This window comes from Lycorma delicatula, chromosome 7 (genome assembly GCF_047948215.1).
Source record: "Lycorma delicatula isolate Av1 chromosome 7, ASM4794821v1, whole genome shotgun sequence".
Lineage (NCBI taxonomy): Eukaryota > Metazoa > Arthropoda > Insecta > Hemiptera > Fulgoridae > Lycorma > Lycorma delicatula.
The window spans coordinates 45,640,911-45,663,656 of record NC_134461.1 but is presented as its reverse complement, the minus strand read 5'-3'; the positions used below and the strand labels follow the sequence as shown (position 1 = coordinate 45,663,656).

The 22,746-nt window shown below is 31.5% G+C and overlaps 1 protein-coding gene across 1 annotated transcript in view; it reads left to right on the top strand.

Annotated features, from left to right (window-relative positions):
- LOC142328278 (uncharacterized) overlaps positions 1-22,531 on the top strand; it is a 65,227-nt gene extending 42,696 nt beyond the window's left edge. The window contains exons 8-12 of the mRNA XM_075371982.1: positions 5,417-5,569; positions 8,956-9,105; positions 10,210-10,359; positions 11,474-11,623; positions 20,759-22,531. Coding sequence (XP_075228097.1) covers positions 5,417-5,569; positions 8,956-9,105; positions 10,210-10,359; positions 11,474-11,623; positions 20,759-21,913 — 1,758 coding nt within the window. The 3' untranslated portion in view covers positions 21,914-22,531. The remainder of the gene's footprint in view (positions 1-5,416; positions 5,570-8,955; positions 9,106-10,209; positions 10,360-11,473; positions 11,624-20,758) is intronic.
- Positions 22,532-22,746: the final 215 nt, after the last annotated feature.

Here is a 22,746-nt window from a genome sequence, read left to right as displayed (position 1 = left end):
AAAAGGTGACCCAATTTATGACCGATTGAAATAAATGAAGGCCATTTATTTCTTCACTTTCTGACAATTTCAAAATGCGTTTAATATCGCTGAAGTAATGTCCGTTAATGAGTTGATAGTCTGGCTGTTGGCTGATAAAACAGGGTACTGCTTCAAATTAGATATATACACAAGGAAAAAGGGTAGCTCAGCTCAAAAAAAAATCTTAGGGAAACAGTCATTAAATTAATGACTGAAAAAATAAAATATAAAAACCATAAAATCTATTTTGATGACTATTTTACTAGCACAGCTTTACTTAACGTTTTGAAAATCATTGGTATTTATGCTTGTGATACAGTCAACCTAGTCCGCAAGAATCTTCCAGAGTGAGAAGTACATGAAATGAGGAGACTACGACTGTGCTACAAGCAGGTTGGCGATTGTAAAATGGAAGGACAATAAAATAGGCATTTCCTTTCAAATTACCATAATACAGAATAGATAAAAGAAGCAAAGCGGAAGCTGAAAATGAAACTCAAGTTATTAATTGTCCAGTAGTAGAAATTTATTTTAATCAAATTATGAACTGTTTCGGAACTTACGTATTAATGCCACCGCAGCTACAGCTTTATTTAAAAACAAAGTAGTCAGTCGGGTTTCGGTGGAAAATGAACAGTCTCTTTATAAATTTTAATAAATGGTTATTTATATTTATTTATTTTATAAATATAATTTAACCAAACTTAACCTACGCTTGCTTCGCTCGCTAACCTTGACTAATTAACAGGAGTGTTTTGATTATTTAAATAATAAATAATTGCAATAATTACTGAATTTATTAAATAAATACTCAAAAAATTACGGTGTTTATTAGTCAAGGTCAGCGAGCGTAGGTTAAGATTGGTTTATATTTATAAAATACATAAATATAAATAACCATTTATTAAAATTAATAAAGAAACTGTTCATTTTCCACTGAAATCCGATTGACTACTTTGTTTTTAAATAAAGCTGTAGCTGTGGTGGCGTTAATACGTAAGTACCACTGTTTCAATAAATTTTATCAGTTACAGAAAACATACAAAATAGATTAGAAGAGTAAAAAGTGGTGGCATTGTCTCTTCTAGTATCTAATAGATGCTAGTGTTGTAAGTGCATTAGTTTTGCACAAACCAATGAGTCTAGTCAAGATATCTATGAAAGAGTTAAGGAGGGAATCTTCAAGAAGTTTGATGACAACTGCTGTTGTTGTAGGTAGGAAAGACTCAACATCAACAGCGAGAAGAGATAAACAAAATTGGTCTGTTCTTTCAGTACAAATTAAAAATAAGAAACCATATGTTCCAGGAAATATGTAAAAGGAACTTTCTATGCATCAGCCAGTAAGAACTCCTAGGAGAAGATGTACAAAGGACAATAAAGTGTCTGAACTGTTTGGATGTGGTGTATATGTAATGTACCACTTTGCTTAGGGAAGACTAAAACATGCTTCCAAGATTATCATAGTACTTGGAAGTACAGAACTTGAAAACTGAACCACCTGTTTTGTATATTAGTTTTTACTACAAGTAAGTTTTATTCATGTTTTTATATGATATATTCTCTATATATAAATAAGCTAATTTCAAAACAATTTTAATGTTTCTCTACTACAAGAATAAAATTATTTTTAGAGCTCTGTACCTGAAAGATTTGTAACATATGATCGACCATATTGCATATCATAATCATTTTTTGGTTGTATTTTTATTTTTTTCTCTTTTCACTTCTGTTTTTATCAACGTTCACTTGTCATCGATATATACAAATCAACACCTTGATTGCATGTAAACATAAATTATCACAAACATTCAGAATAAAATAAATGCACAATATACAAAATAATTAAGGTTTCTATTGTACTTGTGAAACGCAAAGTAAATGTTTGGGAGCGCATATGCACACACAAATTATTGGATGTAAAAATTAAATGATTAATTTAATTTTGATTTATCAGATTACATTAGGTTGCAACTGATTGTCTGTGAATTGTTGTTGATTATAATGAATGTCTGATCATGTGAATACATAGCTGGTAGGATTGCTGGTGACAGTTTTTCCACGTGCAAAGTTTGTTTATATCTTCTGCTAAAAGATTCTGAGTAAGTGTAATTTTGAATTTGTATTATTTTATCTACATACAAAAGCATAAGAGTTAATTTATGTTAAAGAAAAATTTATGGTAAACAAAATTTCAATTTCATATTCCCGTGCACAAGCTTTAAAGCTTATATTGTTAATTAATAATCAAAAAAAGAAATTAAAATAGAAAGCATTAGTTTTTTTTAAGTTTTACTTGGTAATGTTTAAATATAACTTACTTTTTCTCATGTGCAATTTTTATTCTTTGTAATTTAATTTATATTTTGTGATCACAGCATAAATTAATGTAACTTTTATTGAAAAATTAAATTAATTTTTTTTTAATTTTGAGATATAATGCAAATAATCACATGATAATAAAATACGTTTGTGTTACAAGTCCTTTCAGTAGTAGAGAGCATAAGCTACAAAAGAAGACAGTGTGACACTCCAAATTTATTGGAGTATAAAAAAAGGAACAAATTTTATCAAAAGTAACATAATATAAATTAGATATAAATTAGTTAAGGATGTTATCATAACTGATCTAAGAATCTTAGGGGTTTGTAAGGATAAACATAAATCCGAAACATAAAGAATGTATTTATTAATTTTCTAAAATAGTACTATATAAAAATATTGAGCTATCTGTTTCTTTTTGTTTAGTAGGGCCTGAACTTACTTTTCTTATATTTTAATTTATGTAGATCTCAAATCATATGATAGTTACATTTAAATGAAAAAGTTAGCCATAGTTTTAGGAAAATGTTTCATAATTATAACTACATACAATACATTTTTGAATTTATATTATAGCTCTTTCTGGATGATGTTCTTATTTAACATTAACACATTGACTGTGATGTTTTGGTTGGATTTATCATTAAGAGTTCCTGTTCTATATTGATGATATGACCTGGTGCAAGAGTTGGGAGTAGCCTTGTACACTTGACAGTGATGTAACTTGTAAGAAGTAAATTCTAAATGAATAATTTTCCTTTAATATTATTAATATAATGAAATGTAAATGAAAACTATGTAATAATAAGATCTTAATATTAAAATAACATAAGATTTAATGTATGCAAGTAAAATTGTTAAAACACTAGCCAAATACTTTGTAGTAAATTTATATAAATTTCAGAATTTTTTTAACTACAGTTTTTCATAGTCACTGCCACTGTAAAAAACAAGGGGTAATTTCAGGTCCTAACAACTGTTAGAATTTTTCAAAAAATTCCTAAGTAAAATTTGTGTTCAAAACTAATAACATTTTAGATTTTTATTTTTATGTTTTAGAGATCTGGTTAAAAATAACCCAAAAATTAGTTTTGTTATCGTACATAAAATTGTTAAAATTATAATTCTTTGTTAATTTTATCAAATGGGTATAACAGTACAGTCACTAATATGTTGTTTAATCACTGACCTCTGCCAGTTGGACAGTTATTGTTGCAAGTGAATTTAGTCATTGACAACCTAGAATTTTTAGTGATTATCAGAAAGTAGAATACATAATATGATGAATGATAAGTATTTTCAATAACATACCTTATTTTGATGACAAAATATTTTTTTTTCCATCATTTGAATCTGTGTATATGTTTATTTTTATAAGGTGTATCCAGAAATGAAGTACTACTGTGGTTTCAAATCTAGTCACACCTTATTTTTAAACTGTTATACAGTAACAGTGTAAAAATGGTCATCCAATAAAGTATTTTAACATAGTTTTCACTAATATTAAGACATAAGGGAATAAATTGTCACAGATCAGGAATCAATAAAAATGTATCTGAATGTCCTCTTCATAAGATTGCTGCTATAAAGACATCAGATGTGGCATAGTTCTTTTGATATTGTCATTGTTCTCTTAGTACCTCTGGCAAGAAACACTTTTGAATTCAGCAATAATTAAAAGTCACGCCAAATTAAACTATCAAAACATTCTTAACATTCTGTCATTTCATTTTTATATAAATGTCACTAATCTGATTATTTTCTGCTAATTTCTACATGTTTTTTTATTCAAAGAATTAATTAAACATTTAAAACAACTGTAAACCAGAACGTTTTTGGTAATGGAAATGCTTTACTTAGTGATATTGAAGTTATATTGAAAATAATGTAGTAGAAATGTAAAATGGAGAAATTCAATTTTCTTGATTTTAATTAAATTATTTAATAAAAATTGAAATTTCTAAAATTTTTATTTCTGTAAATTTTCTAAAATTTATTGCATGGAATCAATTTTCAACTTTTCATTAAAAATTATACATTTAAGTCTTATACTCATGACCAGTGCTGAGGATAGTTTTCGTGATCACAATTAATTTCAAACATGGTGCAGTATAGTCTTACATTAGGTTATTCTTTTAAAAAATTTCCATTCCATTATCTTCCATACAGGTAGTGTGACTTGAAGATTTTCTCAATATTGACAGAAATTACTTGTGTGATCAGGTGTGGTTGCCCATTGTAATGACCATATATGATTTGTACTGTAAGCCGTGATATTTTTTATTAAGATTTCTCACTTTCCAGTTAAACATAGAATGTTAAATTTCTTTTTTATTCATTTGATTCGGCTAATTTATAACTCAAGTTAAAATTATAGATTTAATAACTAATAGGTAAAAGTAATGAAAGAAAGAAAATTAATAAAAAGCTATGTAGACTGTAGTATAATGAGAAATAATGTATTTATTACCAGAGGTATAAAAATGGGTTAAATTATATAATAAAATTTCCTTTTTTTGCAAATAAAAATACATTGGTCAGTACAAAATCACCTGATTTGTTCTTATGTTAATATGAATGAAACAAATAAAATCATAGGAGCCAAAAATATATGAGGCTAAAGTAGATATAAGGTAAAGTATTTAATGGTATTTTCTAATTGTTGTAGAAAAACTAAAGCATTATTACTTGTATGTAACGTTTTATAATAATCTTATCATACTATATGTTATGAATTCTATATTTTTATTCCTTGTAATATTTCCTTTGAAAATTGAATTTCAATACTTATTAAAATAAACTATTGTAGATCCACTTTAACAAAAGGATATTCTAACTTGTATTTCAAGGTTACATTTGGAGGCTATAATTTTACAAGTTTTCACAAGACATGTTATTACATTGAAATTAAATCTGATGTTGTAACATGTACTGTGGAAAAACGCTTGTCAAAGAAACTGGGCAAGCTAAATTGTATGCCGGTGTTAGAAGCACGGTATAACGTCTTGTACCGACTTACAGTTATAAGTCTCACCATTATAATAAATTATTACTATTACTTTGTATTTTATAGCAGAATATGGATGCATCAACTGATAGTTCATTTTTGGATGAAGATCCATTATCCTTCAATATTAAAAAAGAAATCAAGCACGAAACAGAGCAAGAAGAATATTTGTTTGTACCTGTTTCCACAACTGATGATGAACTGACAATATCTAAACAAGTAAGCTATTTTTTAACTTGGTTTAAGTTAAAAATGTGAAACCTGCTTATTGTAAAAAATTTCAATTTTTCTATTCGTCTAGATATTTTGATTTACTGTTTGGAGAATATTTTGATATTCAGTCACAAGATATTTTGATTAAAGGTGCAAAAAAAGTTATTAGAGTATGTGGATGTAATTTTTCTTTTAGTTTAACCGCCAGGACCACTGTTAGGTGTTAATTCAGAGGATGAAGTGTAGATTTGTAGCATGTGTGAAAATGCCCTGCCTAACTTGGATTCTTTATGTTTCCTCCTGTGACCTGGATCTTTTAATGTTCCATTTAGATGGTTTTTACCCGCAAACATTTTTCTACTGATCTATTTATTTAAATCCAATACCTATAATATTCCTGTGTTCTAACACTAGCAATAGTTATTATTACTGAAAGATGCAGTTGAGTATTATTATGGAAGCATTTACAAAGATAAGTTACTTCCATGAAAATCAATTTATTTTATGATGGTAAGAAAAACGTGTTTTTCAGCACTTGGATTGTACATACCACTGCAATACATGAATCCAGGCCCTCTTAAACATTTGAGGGTTTTTTCCTTCTTTCAGTCTAAATACTTAATGTAATCTAATACTCCTAATAACTTAATAGGTTCATTGGTAAACATAGATCAAGAGTAGCAGAAAATGGAAGTTATATTATACAGATACTATTAAGTCCGGATAGACAGATTGCAAATGCAATCCAATGGTTATGGTTTTTTAATTGACATTCACATTGTAGAACTATTTTTTACTTCCAGTAAAGGACGTGTTAAATCAACTTCCTCGAAAATCTATTTGAAGTTTCAATTTAATTATTAGTAACTAGTTAAATTAAAATTCTTTAACAAAAAAAAAATATTAATAGAGTACGTGGAAATAGGTAGCTGCTACGCTTTGAAAAACTGTAAATAGATGAAGATTTCTTTGATGAAACAGTTTGTCCCCATCCTTTTACAGTATATAAACATTTTTTACAACAATATGTTACAAAGATAATCCAGTGAACTGATGCCTCATCTTATGCACAAAGGTGGCTAAAAGATTTTGCATTATACACTCATATTCAATGTTGTTTACAAAGTTTATAGTAAAGAAACACAAAGATATCCTTTTATGAAGCATATTCAGTTATGAAAAGCTTTATCATAGATTTTGATAATCCCCATTCAAGGTCACTGCAAACTTTTATAAAGAAGATTGATGTGTTTCTTTATGTATTTACCCGTGATCTGCGTGTTTTAACAAACCACTTAGATAGTGCCTATATACATATATTTTTCTATTGATCTATTAGTTTAATGCTAATGCTTATAATATTCTTCTGTAGCGCTAGAAAATTTCAATTTGAATTGTATTATATTTTTTTTTGTTATGTCCAGATAGACAGATGACGAGTACAATCCAATGGTTTTGGTTTTTTAATTGATGTCCACATTGTAGAACTATTTTTTACTTGCAATAAAGGACATCTTACATCTATTTTCTCTATAATCTATTTGAAGTTTCAGTTTAATTATTAGTAACTAATTAAATTAAAATCCTTTAAAAATATTCATTTGCGTTTATACACTGTTCAAACAGATTGTATGTAAAATTTCATGCAATATTTATGGTTTGTCTTTTTGACATATAATAAAATAATTAACACATTGGCAACTGTGAGGAACTTATTACTTTCTTCCAAGACTGTTCACTACAGGTTTTTATTATCATTCCTGGTTCCTAAGTCATAACCTTATATCATTGGTTTACAATTATTGTGTGGCCTGTGATGAATGATTAAAAACACTCCAGCGGCACAATAGGAATACTAATACACCTTCCTTTCATGTGCTGTCATCTGATGACATCCTCAGTTATCTCTATACGAAACGCATTCTAACAGGTGGTGTTGGTTAGTGATCAAGATTACAGTTACAGTTTTTACTGTGTGAAAGAAGTATGAATTATTTATGTATCATAATTATATTAATATAACTAAAAAAATAATATAGTAATTAGTATAATGATATATTAATCACTGAATCATATTTGTAGTCGAGTGGTAAGAAAACATTAATTATTTCTTATGAAATAATGGAATGTCGACCGGGACCGAGTCATACTTACTCAATTTGGAAAAAGAAAATTGTTCACGAACAACAACAGACAGATATTCAGAGTATACTGAAAATGAAATAATTTGATCTATTCTTAAATAAGTTAATTAATGAATTAAACATATTTATGGAAATAGGCAGTTTTCCATTTGCTTGTGTTTTTAAATAGGAATCATATCTTAAGTATTAATTAAATCTTTATTTAGAATTTGGTATACTGGTTCTGATAGCTCAATTCTCTATAAGATATGTATAAAACATACTTGTGTACTTTCTATAAGGTGAGTATAAAAAATGACTTTCACATTGGCTTCTGTGAAGTAGACAAAATGTTTGCAGTATGCCTTTGCCAGATGCAGCATTATAAATTTAGATGTTTTGTTAAATGCATGTTTCTCTCGAATTTTCATCCAAAAAATCTATAATATGTTTGTTTATATAGTCTTGATAGTGGCAAAAAAAGCTGCAGTTTAACAACTTTTCACAAGACAGTGTCATATTTAATGCACATACTAGTAGAAATAAGAGTTACAATGAAACATGGAAGATGAGAGTATGCCTATGTTATAAACATGACAACCATTAACGTGTTACATCATATGCTAAATTCTTTATGCTACCCTTGTATTTGTCAGTGGTTGTGTGGTTAAGTTATAAACTATGGTTAGGTTAGGACATCACTTTTTAGTTGTGGACTTGTAATAAATCTTGGGAGACTGCTTGATTTTGTGAAACTGGTATCTTATTTTCTGACTATTGTTTCTTCTATTTTACAGCTATTAATTGCCTTGCAGTTATACTTACAAAGTGTTATACTTCTTGTTTATTTAAACCATATAATTCTATATATAACCAGTCAAAGCCTTTCTATTGTAAAAAAATTGTATCTTTTTAGTAATAAACAACAATAATTTTTCACTATTGCCAGCATTATATTTTTCTTTTTTTTTGGAGATTTAGAAATTTAATGGTCTGCCGGTGGTGCCATAATACTCTCTTATGGTGTTTGTTATAAATATAGATTGTTCTTATATTAAGTCATTTACCTACATAACCAACACAGATTGATGCTTTGCAATGTGCTCTGCTCCAGGACATGTGTTAAATTATCCGTGCATTACATTTAGCTTCAAGCTTTTATCTTCATCAAATGTTGTTTTACAGTAACATTCAATTAACTACAATAACTGTAAGTTCAACCATTATAATAAATTATTATTATTATTACTACTTTATATCTTATTGCAGAATGTGGATTCACCATCTGGTAATTCATTTTTGGAGGAAGATCCATTATCCTTCACTATTAAAAAAGAAATCAAGCATGAAACAGAGCAAACAGATTATTTGTTTTTACCTGTTGCCATAACAGATGAAGAACTGACAGTATCTAAACAAGTAAGCTTTTTTCTATTTTAACTTAGCTTAAGTTAAAATGTAAAACCTCATTGTAGTAATTCTAAATTTTTCTATTGAAATATATGTTTTTATTTACTGTGTAATGTCCTATCGAATGTTTAGCGTTCTTATTTAATACTAGATAAACTATAAAAAGAGAAATTAAAACAGTATGTGGAGGGCTCTAGGTGACCTGACATTAGTCACAACTCTCCTAAATCCCATGACTTATATAAAACAAAAATAAATACTCCATTACCAGTTTCATAAAAGATTTCTTGTTGACTTCTTTATAGAGCCAAAATGTACTGTTGCTCATCACTCGCCAAACCTACTGACATGTAGCTGACCGAGTCTTGCAAGTGAACAATAACAACAACAGACAGTTATTCAGAGTATACTGAAAATAAAATAATTTGATCTATTCTTAAACGAGCTTAATAAATGTATTAAACACATTTATGGAAATAGGCAGTTTTCCATTTGCTTGTATTTTTAAATAGGAATCATATCTTAAGTATTAATTAAATGTTTAATTAGAATTTGGTGTACTGGTTCTGATTGCTCAATTCTCTATAAGACATGTACAAAAACATTCTTGTGTACTTTCTATAAGGTGAGTGTATAAAAAATGACTTTCACATTGGCTTCTGTGAAGCAGGCAAAATGTTTGCAGTATGCCTTTGCCAGAAGCAGCATTATAAATTTAGATGTTTTGTTAAATGCATGTTTCCCTGGAATTTTTATCCAAAAATCTATAATATGTTTGATTATATAGTCTTGATAGTGGCAAAAATAGGATGCAGTTTAACAACTTTTCATAAGACATGTCAATGTCATATTTAATGCACATACTTGTAGAAATAAGAGTTAAAATGGAACATGGAAGATGAGAGTATGCCTATGTTATAAACATGATAATCATTAAAATGTTATTTCATATTCTAAATGCTTTGTTACCCTTGCATTTGTCAGCGGTTGTGTGAGCAAGTTATAAACTATGGTTAGGTTAGGACATCACTTTTTAGTCGTGGACTTGTTATAAATCTTGAGAGACTGCTTGATTTTGTGAAACTGGTATCTTTATATTTATATATGTTGCAGAGTGTGGATTCACCAACTGGTAATTCATTTTTGGAGGAAGATCCATTATCCTTCACTACTAAAAAAGAAATCAAGCATGAAACAGAGCAAACAGATTATTTGTTTTTACCTGTTGCCATAACAGATGAAAAACTGACAGTATCTAAACAAGTAAGCTTTTTTCTATTTTAACTTAGCTTAAGTTAAAATGTAAAACCTCATTGTAGTAATTCTAAATTTTTCTATTGAAATATATGTTTTTATTTACTGTGTAATGTCCTATTGAATGTTTAGCGTTCTTATTTAATACTAGATAAACTATAAAAAGAGAAATTAAAACCGTATGTGGAGGGCTCTAGCTGACCTGACATGAGTCACAACTCTCCTAAATCCCATGACTTATATAAAACAAAAATAAATACTCCCTGACCAGTTTCGTAAAAGATTTCTTGTTGACTTTTTTATAGAGCCAAAATGTACTGTTGCTCATCACTCGCCAAACCTACTGACATGTAGCTGACCGAGTCTTGCAAGTGAACAATAACAACAACAACAGACAGATATTCAGTGTATACTGAAGATGAAATAATTTGATCTATTCTTAAACGAGTTTAATAAATGAATTAAACACATTTATGGAAATAGGCAGTTTTCCATTTGCTTGTGTTTTTAAATAGGAATCATATCTTAAGTATTAATTAAATCTTTATTTAGAATTTGGTATACTGGTTCTGATAGCTCAATTCTCTATAAGATATGTATACAACATTCTTGTGTACTTTCTATAAGGTGAGTGTATAAAAAATGACTTTCACATTGGCTTCTGTGAAGCAGACAAAATGTTTGCAGTATGCCTTTGCCAGAAGCAGCATTATAAATTTAGATGTTTTGTTAAATGCATGTTTCCCTGGAATTTTTATCCAAAAATCTATAATATGTTTGATTATATAGTCTTCATAGTGGCAAAAATAGCATGCAGTTTAACAACTTTTCACAAGACATGACAATGTCATATTTAATGCACATATTTTTAGAAATAAGAGTTACAATGAAACATAGAAGATGAGAGTATGCCTATGTTATAAACGTGATAATCATTAAAATGTTATTTCATATTCTAAATGCTTTATGTTACCCTTGCATTTGTCAGTGGTTGTGTGGGCAAGTTATAAACTATGGTTAGGTTAGAACATCACTTTTTAGTCGTGGACTTGTCATAAATTTTGGGAGACTGTTTGATTTTGTGAAACCCGTATCTTTATATTTATATTTATTTATGTTGCAGAGTGTGGATTCACCAACTGGTAATTCATTTTTGGAGGAAGATCCATTATCCTTCACTATTAAAAAAGAAATCGAGCATGAAACAGAGCAAACAGATTATTTGTTTTTACCTGTTGCCATAACAGATGAAAAACTGACAGTATCTAAACAAGTAAGCTTTTTTCTATTTTAACTTTGCTTAAGTTAAAATGTAAAACCTCATTGTTTTTTTTTTTTTTTTTTTTTTTTTTTGTCTTCAGTCATTTGACTGGTTTGATGCAGCTCTCCAAGATTCCCTATCTAGTGCTAGTCGTTTCATTTCAGTATACCCTCTACATCCTACATCCCTAACAATTTGTTTTACATACTCCAAGCGTGGCCTGCCTACACAATTTTTCCCTTCTACCTGTCCTTCCAATATTAAAGCGACTATTCCAGGATGCCTTAGTATGTGGCCTATAAGTCTGTCTCTTCTTTTAACTATATTTTTCCAAATGCTTCTTTCTTCATCTATTTGCCGCAATACCTCTTCATTTGTCACTTTATCCACCCATCTGATTTTTAACATTCTCCTATAGCACCACATTTCAAAAGCTTCTAATCTTTTCTTCTCAGATACTCCGATTGTCCAAGTTTCACTTCCATATAAAGCGACACTCCAAACATACACTTTCAAAAATCTTTTCCTGACATTTAAATTCATTTTTGATGTAAACAAATTATATTTCTTACTGAAGGCTCGTTTAGCTTGTGCTATTCGGCATTTTATATCGCTCCTGCTTCGTCCATCTTTAGTAATTTTACTTCCCAAATAACAAAATTCTTCTACCTCCATAATCTTTTCTCCTCCTATTTTCACATTCAGTGGTCCATCTTTGTTATTTCTACTACATTTCATTACTTTTGTTTTGTTCTTGTTTATTTTCATGCAATAGTTCTTGCGTAGGACTTCATCTATGCCGTTCATTGTTTCTTCTAAATCCTTTTTACTCTCGGCTAGAATTACTATATCATCAGCAAATCGTAGCATCTTTATCTTTTCACCTTGTACTGTTACTCCGAATCTAAATTGTTCTTTAACATCATTAACTGCTAGTTCCATGTAAAGATTAAAAAGTAACGGAGATAGGGAACATCCTTGTCGGACTCCCTTTCTTATTAGGGCTTCTTTCTTATGTTCTTCAATTGTTATTGTTGCTGTTTGGTTCCTGTACATGTTAGCAACTGTTCTTCTATCTCTGTATTTGAACCCTAACTATTTTAAAATGCTGAACATTTTATTCCAGTCTACGTTATCAAATGCCTTTTCTAGGTCTATAAACGCCAAGTATGTTGGTTTGTTTTTCTTTAATCTTTCTTCTACTATTAATCTGAGGCCTAAAATTGCTTCCCTTGTCCCTATACTTTTCCTGAAACTAAATTGGTCTTCTCCTAACACTTCTTCCACTCTCCTCTCAATTCTTCTGTATAAAATTCTAGTTAAGATTTTTGATGCATGACTCGTTAAACTAATTGTTCTATATTCTTCACATTTTTCTGCCCCTGCTTTCTTTGGTATCATAACTATAAGACTTTTTTTGAAGTCTGACGGAAATTCCCCTTTTTCATAAATATTACACACCAGTTTGTATAATCTATCAATCGCTTCCTCACCTGCACTGCGCAGTAATTCTACAGGTATTCCGTCTATTCCAGGAGCCTTTCTGCCATTTAAATCTTTTAATGCTCTCTTAAATTCAGATCTCAGTATTGTTTCTCCCATTTCATCCTCCTCAACTTCCTCTTCTTCCTCTATAACACCATTTTCTAATTCATTTCCACCGTATAACTCTTCAATATATTCCACCCATCTATCGACTTTACCTTTCGTATTATATATTGGTGTACCATCTTTGTTTAACACATTATTAGATTTTAATTTATGTACCCCAAAATTTTCCTTATCTTTCCTGTATGCTCCCTCTGTTTTACCAATGTTCATTTCTCTTTCCACTTCTGAACACTTTTCTTTAATCCACTCTTCTTTCGCCAGTTTGCACTTCCTATTTATAGCATTTCTTAATTGCCGATAGTTCCTTTTACTTTCTTCATCATTAGCATTCTTATATTTTCTACGTTCATCCATCAGCTGCAATATATCGTCTGAAACCCAAGGTTTTCTACCAGTTCTCTTTATTCCGCCTAAGTTTGCTTCTGCTGATTTAAGAATTTCCTTTTTAACATTCTCCCATTCTTCTTCTACATTTTCTACCTTATCTTTTTTACTCAGACCTCTTGCGATGTCCTCCTCGAAAATCTTCTTTACCTCCTCTTCCTCAAGCTTCTCTAAATTCCACCGATTCATCTGACAACTTTTCTTCAGGTTTTTAAACCCCAATCTACATTTCATTATCACCAAATTATGGTCGCTATCAATGTCTGCTCCAGGGTAAGTTTTGCAGTCAACGAGTTGATTTTTAAATCTTTGCTTAACCATGATATAATCTATCTGATACCTTGCAGTATCGCCTGGCTTTTTCCAAGTGTATATTCTTCTATTATGATTTTTAAATTGGGTGTTGGCAATTACTAAATTATACTTCGTGCAAAACTCTATAAGTCGGTCCCCTCTTTCATTCCTTTTGCCCAGCCCGTATTCACCCACTGTATTTCCTTCCTTGCCTTTTCCAATGCTTGCATTCCAATCTCCAACTATTATTAAATTTTCATCTCCTTTTACGTGTTTAATTGCTTCATCAATCTCTTCGTATACACACTCTACCTCATCATCATCATGGGCGCTTGTAGGCATATAAACGTTAACAATTGTTGTCGGTTTAGGTTTTGATTTTATCCTTATTACAATGATTCTATCGCTATGCATTTTGAAATACTCTACTCTCTTCCCTATCTTCTTGTTCATCACGAAACCTACTCCTGCCTGCCCATTATTTGACGCTGAGTTAATTACTCTAAAATCACCTGACCAAAAGTCGCCTTCCTCTTCCCACCGAACCTCACTAATTCCTACTATATCCACATTCACCCTATCCATTTCCCTTTTTAAATTTTCTAGCCTACCAACCTTTTTTAAGCTTCTAACATTCCACGCTCCGACTCGTAGAATGTTATTTTTTAATTTTCTGGTGACCCCTTCCTTAGTAGTCCCCACCCGGAGATCCGAACGGGGGACTATTTTACCTCCGGAATATTTTACCAAGGAAGGCGCCTCCATTATTGATATGTGAAAATGCAGAGAGCCACATTTTCTTGGAAAAAAGCAGCTGTAGTTTTCCATTGCTTTCAGCTGCGCAGTACTCAGAGGACTGAGTGATGTTGATACGGCCGTTTAAGTCATTGTGACTCACGCCCCTAACAACTACTGAAAGAGCTGCTGCCCTCTTTCAGGAATCATTCCTTAGTCTGGCTCTCAACAGATACCTCTCCGATATGGTTGCACCTTCGGTCCAGCTACTCTGTATCCCTGAGCACTCAAGCCCCCTCACCAACGGCAAGGTCTCATGATTCATAGAGGAGGAACCTCATTGTAGTAATTCTAAATTTTTCTATTGAAATAGATGTTTTACTGTGTAATGTCCTATCGAATGTTTAGCGTTCTTATTTAATACTAGATAAACTGTAAAAAGAGAAATTAAAACATATGTGGAGAGTTCTAGCTGACCTGACATGAGTCGCAACTCTCCTAAATCCCATGACTTATATAAAACAAAAATAAATACTCCCTGACCAGTTTCGTAAAAGATTTCTTGTTGACTTCTTTATAGAGCCAAAATGTACTGTTGCTCATCACTTGCCAAACCTACTGACATGTAGCTGATCGAGTTTTGCAAGTGAACCACTAGTCATAGCCATAAATTCTTTAACAAGAAATTGTTTATCTCCCAACAGATGGTATGTTCTTTTGTGGTTGTTGAAACATCCATAAAACACTGGCATGAATAAACGTAAAAAAAATATTGTACTTCTTAATACTATTCCTATTGATCTTTGATAAAATACATGAGTCTACATTTCCAGGATGTATTCTTCATGTATTTTTAGTATGGTATGTATGAGGAGGTTTCTACACGTTCCTAGGAATTTTTAATATGGTTTTATGCAATTTCTGTGTGGTTTATCAGTACTACCTTATTCAGAATCATTCGTAATAATATAATTTAATATGCATGACAAAATGATTTATGTAATAAATATTAATATTGCATAAATCATTTTTTATCCCCATTTCTCTGGGGTTTCTAAGTACTCATTGGTTGAAATTATGTTATGCAATAATTACATTATGATAAAATGTATAGTATACAAGAGAAATATAATTATTGCATGATATAAATTTGAAAATGAGTGAAATATATGCATTAGCATTCTAAATCATGAATTATGTAGTACTCCTGCTGTTAATACTGTGGAATCAACAGTCACAGAACCAGAGCTAAAAGGAGAAAACCTGAAAATACAGACTTGACAGTTAAATACCAACTGATTTTATAAACACTCCCAAATGAAAAAAAAAAAAACATTCTAATGAAATTAATGGTTTATTTTCCATCCCAGAAAAGTTTATTTCACTTTTGTTACACTTTTCACTGTTGATGAGAAGAACACACACTTTTAAATTTAATACAGGATCCCAAAATAGGACAAAATAATGTTGTCATTATAGGAACCAACACTTAAGTAGAATTGAAGAATGTTAAACTGTTAGGGGCAACACTAATGCATACCAAAAGAATTGACAGTGTTCATTATGAAATTCAAGAAGGAGAGAAAATAAGTCGAATGATGTTTTGCAATTCGTATGTGGTTTCACTATCTTTTTAGTAAAACAAAACACCTTTTTGAAAACATTAAATTTGTGTTTAAATGGTTGGCAGACCATAAACATGTGTCCGTGTATCCATATTTAGATTCTTCCAACAATTTAAGCACAAATTTAATTTATACTGCCATTTAAATATACATTAAATTTTTTGTGAAAGGAATGTCAGTCTAATAAGTTTCCATTATTTCGAGAAAGCTGTAGCGTTATGTTTTCAGAAATGTATGTTTTGTTTTGTTAAAAAAATAGTAGCACCCCATACGAATTGCAAAATATCATTCTTCTTCTTTTCTCTCCTTTTTGAATTTCCTAATGAACACTGTCAATTCTTTAAGTGTGCATTAGTGTTGCTCCTAACAGTTTTCCATTCTTCAATTCTGCTTAAGTGTTAGTTCCAATGCTGAGAACATTATTTTCACCAATTTAGTTACACTTTTCACTGTTGATGACTTTTCACTGTTGCACAGATGTGAAAATGAAGATGCATAAATGTGAAGTTTTCTTGTCATCAACAGTGAAAAGTGTAACAATTTTCCACTACAAACTGTTGGAACCATTCACAGTGTTGAATTCACTTTCTTCAGTTTGTGGCCAATAACATTGGAATTGCGTCCACTTTATATGGGATGAGATTGAGCTTTTTAATACTTAATTTAATACAGGATCCCAAAATTGGATCCTGATTTTCAATTATCTGATTCGGTCCTAATTAAAATTATCTTAATTGTAATTGATTCCTAATGTTAGAATCGCCTTCACTTTATATGGATGAAACTAAGCTTTTTACAAATTACTTTGTGTGCGGTTGTCTTTTTTGTTTGGCCAACTTTTTTATAGACATCTTGGGTCTATGTCACCTAGCAGCTTGATATTTCTTTCAGTTTTTCTTCATTGAATATGGATGGTCTACCACTTCACTCATTGTCCTTTACCGATCGCATCTCCATGACCTCTTCAATTACTGCCTTACACTATATTGATTAGGAACTGGTTTACCTGGAAATACTAGTTTTTCACTGCTTATGTACACTCTCCTTACTTCTGAATAACATATTAAATGAGAGATATTTGCTATTCTAAAGTCCATGTTATTCTTTGTGCACATGGAAAGAAACAGCCTCAATTGTGCACCCACCGGGTTGGTCTAGTGTCTAGTGAACGCGTCTTCCCAAATCAGCTGATTTGGAAGTAGAGAGTTTCAGCGTTCAAGGCCTAGTAAAGCCAGTTATTTTTATACAGATTTGAATACTAGATCGTGGATATCGGTGTTCTTTGGTGGTTGGGTTTCAATTAACCACACATCTTAGGAATGGTCGAATTGAGAATGTACAAGACTACACTTCATTTACACTCATACATATCATCCTCATTCATCCTCTGAAGAATTATCTAAACGGTAGTTACCGGAGGCTAAACAGGAAAGAAAGAAGAAGCCTCAATTGTGCAAAGACAATGAACTCATAACAACAAAGAATCTCATCTTGGTACATCATTCTTTATGTGTTGAGACACATCTTGTCTCAACATCCTGATTGCCTAATGGAAGCTAACCGCACACAATACAGGATTAGCAACCTTTGTAGAAAACATTACTCACAATGCACAGAATAAAATTCTCAACATATAATTGTGTTTATATATTTTCAAATGCCCTGGATTATGAACTTGCTGATACATTTTCATAAAGTTAGATGGTAGCAATGAATTTACATTGACAGATGTGATATTGCCGAATATTTTGTCTACAAAGATGCTAATCATGTTATTCAAAATATGTCACCAAAATAGCTGTGAACAAAATGTCTCTGTGGCTCTGTGTGAGCTACAAAGGGTGAGAAAGATTCCTCCTTCTTCATTGATAATTACCATGAAATACAATCTTCAATTCAGAGATTGGTTTGCCCTATTAACCAGTTTTAGAGATCGCAAACAATAAAATTTACACAATTTATTTATGAAGAGATGCTTTCATCTTTACAGAAAATTTGGTCAATATTCATTGCTGAAGAAAACAAGTAACTTCGTAATAAACTAATTCTTTCTAAATGATGTTTTATCAGATTTGAATATTAGGAGTTAATTGCATAGGAGGTTTTGCAAAACATCGACACAATGAACTGTAGCGTTGATATTACAATAAATCAACAACTGATATGAAATGATGTTCACTAGGTACCAGCCATGTCAATTGTTAATGCTGCAGCAGTGTAGCATGTTAATTAATTTTGTTATATTAGAAAAGTTCTAAATTCTGTCAGCCACACTATTTTATTAAAATGGGAAAACAGTTATAAATTATTTAAATAAAAAAATACATCTTAAAAGTTAACATTTTGTTTTCCTCTGGTTCAGGGAGTAATCCCATTTACGGACAAACTGTCAGGCTCACTAACAGGTTCCGCAGATGTTACAGCGTATGTAGCCTGTGCCCTACCAACTAAATCTCCACCTCACCAGTCCCCCCCCCTCCTGAGACCATAGACCAGAAACCATATTTAAGCATTAGTCAGCCCCAGGAGGTACCTTCAAGCTCAGTGTGTTCAGAGTCCCTGTGCAACATCACTGTCGGCCATCCATGCAAGCACGAACAAACGCTAGTTCTGCAGAGAGATTCTGTCCTCCCTTCACTCTCTAGTCCGTTATCCTTCATCTCACTTCTTGAGGTTTTTGCTGGTCTTCTGTATTGTGCTGGACAGTCTCCTCGTTGTTATCGCGGTGCCTTGCCTCCTCATTTAAGTTGAGTTGAGGCACCGTAGACATGGCTGCATCTCACTATCTGTTTAGCTGTCCTCCCTGGTACAGAACACTTCTCCTTCTCTTACAGAATCTTTGTGGCTAGTTCTGCTATTGCAAGACACTCTCTATTTCCCCTGAGCATATACTCCAGCATACTGTCCAGTGTCAGTTGGAGTACCCTAACGTCTCCCCGTAGCCGCACCCACTTTCCACAGTTAAAGAAGGTGTGCTCTCGAGTATCTACTTCCCTGTAGTAGACACACCTAGGGTCTGCATATAGACAGAATTTGTGCAGGTAAGCTCCAAAATCACTCTGGCCATGCAGGAGCTGTGTAAGGTAGTAATTCAGCTCTCCATACGTTTTAATTTGCCACGATTCAGTCCATGTGGTGAGCCTTCAGATCCACCTCCCCTACTCTAATATGTCCCACTGTTCTTGCCAGGTCGCTGTAAGTTGCTGCCTGGCTTCTCCTGATGCCAGTCCTCTACATCTCTGGTTTTGTTCCTCAATCAATAACCACACTGGAGGTAGTCCTGCCATCACTCATACCACCTCTGCTGAAACCTTCCTTTATGCTGTTGTTATACTTTACGCAACCCTGCCCTGTACGGCTTCTAACCTCTTGATTCTTGCCACTATCATCACATCACACCAAGCTGGTGCAGCATACAAGATGATTGAGACAGTTACCAACATGATCAGTCTTCTCCTTGGAAGTCCTAGTTGCCCCAGTCCTGGGCATTATCCTGCCCAGTGCCGCCGCAGATCTCTCCACCTTCTTGACAACATATTGGATATGCTGGGTGAAACCTCTATTCTATTCCTGGAGCCATTCGCCTAGATATTTTGCCTTGTCCACCTGTTCCACCTGGATACCATTTACATGCATGGTGATCTCTCTTAACCTCCTCCTTCTAGCCATGACAAGATCTTTAGTTTTTCTGGTGCCAGCCGTAGCCTTTTATCCACTAACCAACAGCTGGCATCCCTATTGGCATCATTTCTCATCTCCTCCATGCCCCCTTCATCAGTCCCTGATACCAGCAGCGCCAGGTCATCTGCATATGTCACAACCTCTGTGTGTCCGGGATACTCCAGTCTGAGTACCCTATTGAACACCACATTCCAGAGGACAGGCCCCAGAACCAAGCCGGAGGCACCCCTGCATTCATGTTGAAGTTGTCGTAGCCTCCCTCTGTCTGAGCTGTTACTCTTCTTTCGTGCATAGTTAAGGATAGCCCTGAAGTAATGCTGTCACCGTTTTGTTCCAGGGCATCTTTGAACATTTTCACTTGTACAATTTTTACTAAACACTTCAGAAATATACTTCTCTAATCTGTCACAAAATTAAATTACATACTAGGACCAAAATGGGTCAAAAAAAATTATTATATGTAGATTATTCTTCAGCGTATTATAAATTGCATTACAAACTTGTGGTACAAATCTACATACATGTGATTTAGAAACATGATAAAATTTCATATTTTGGGAATTGTATATTATTTTGTTACTTATTTTTTAACTGCTTATACTAATGAAATTTTCATTTTTGCTATTTACAAATAAGCATATTACGCTTGCTATTACTTAACTTTTACAATTTGGCCTAAATCTAAATTGTTGCCATTTATGTTTATATTCATATTTACTATTAGAGTATAAGTTTTCAATTTGTAATTACCATTATTAAAATTAACAAAGTTTTCAGATAGATTTTTAACTTAATACAGTTATGTTAATTTTTTTAGGATCTTGGTGAAGAAGCTGTTGATGTGAAGGAAAGAAGTATTGAAAGTAGTTTACAGACAGCAAAATGTGTGGTCTGCAATAAATTAAAATATAACTGTATATGTGATAATGTGATCAGTAAAAATTATGATGATTTCAACAGTTCTTTTAAAGAAAAACACTTGCCACTTACAGATAAAACAGTTAAAGAAAGAAATGTCACATCTTCTCATCTTCCTATTCACATATGTGTTTTTTGTCAGGAGTCTTTCACTCAGAGATCTGCTTTAGAGTCACACTTATCATTTCATGTTAAAAAGAAAACATGTAATTTTTGTGAAAAATCTTTTAGTACACAAACTGATTTAAAAACTCATCTCTCTATTCACAGCGGTGAGAAGAAATTTGCATGTAATATTTGTCAAAAAACGTTTTCGTGGAAAAAAAGTTTAAGGACTCACCTCTATATTCACAAAGGTGAGAAGAAATTCACTTGTAATATTTGTCAAAAAACCTTTATGGATAATTATACTTTAAAAAGGCATTTCTCTATTCATACAGGTGAGAAGAAATTCACATGTAATTTTTGTCAAAAAACTTTTAGACAAAGCGATACTTTAAAAACACATCTTCTCTCTATTCACACTGGTGAGAAGAAATTCCCATGTAATTTTTGTCAAAGAGTGTTTATTAACCGTGGTAATTTAAAATTACATCTGTCTGTTCATACTCGTGGGAAGATGAAATTCACATGTAATTTTTGTCAAAAAGTGTTTACTAGAAGCAGTAATTTAAAATCCCATCTCTCTGTTCATACTGGTGAGAAAAAATTCACTTGTAATTTTTGTCAAAAAACCTTTCGTCAAAACAGTACTTTAAAATCACATCTTGTTATTCATACTGGTGAGAAGAAATTCATTTGTAATATTTGTCAAAAAACCTTTATCCATAATTCTACTTTAAAAAGGCATCTCTCTATTCATACTGGTGAAAAGAAATTCACATGTAATTTTTGTCACAAAGCGTTTACTAGAAGCAGTAATTTAAAATCACATCTCTCTGTTCATACTGGTGAGAAAAAATTTACTTGTAATTTTTGTCAAAAAACCTTTCGTCAAAACTGTGATTTAAAATCACATCTTGCTATTCATACTGGTGAGAAAAAATTCACATGAAATGTTTGTCAGAAATCTTTTAAAAGGAGAAATAGTTTATGGACTCACCTCCCTGTTCACACTGGTGAGAAAAAATTCACTTGTATTTTTGTCAAGAGTCTTTTAAATCTAGGAATAATTTAAAACATCATCTCTCTGTTCATGCTGGTGAGAAAAAAATCACATGTAGTTTATCTTTGTATTCATAATGGTTAAAAAAAATTATGCATTTTTTGTCAGAAGTTTTTCACTTGAAGTAGTAAATTAAAAGATCATCTCCCATCTCCCCACTCATACCAGGAAGATCATCGTGGCAGAATAATCTATAATATAAACATTTCAATTCGTATTCATTTCATTAAAATTTTTTAGTTGTTTTTTAAGAAGAAACATACTCAACAGTATTTATACCAAAGGCTGAAAAACATGGCTAATGCTAGATTTTTATTTTCAGTGATTTGTTACCTGGAGAGCTAAACAAGTAGTTTTTACAGTAATTTCTATTTATTGTATTTTGTACATATATTTTTTACATTTTGTATTTATATATATCATTTTTACAGATTGTATCAATCTCTAGTTATAAAAGATATCACAAAAATCCAATGTATTTAAATATATAATAAATTTGATGTTTTCAAAGAATGTTGGCTTTAGTGTTTATTTAAATAACATATCTACAGTAGAATAATTTTTAATAAAATAATAAACGTAGATTTTTAAAATAGAATTGGTACAAGCATTTGTGCTAATGAAGCCTTGTTATATTTTACAGCTATATATGTTAAGCCTTTACAGAGAAATATAATTTGATCTACTATAGTACTTACTAAATGTTTTGAAAATGTATTAGA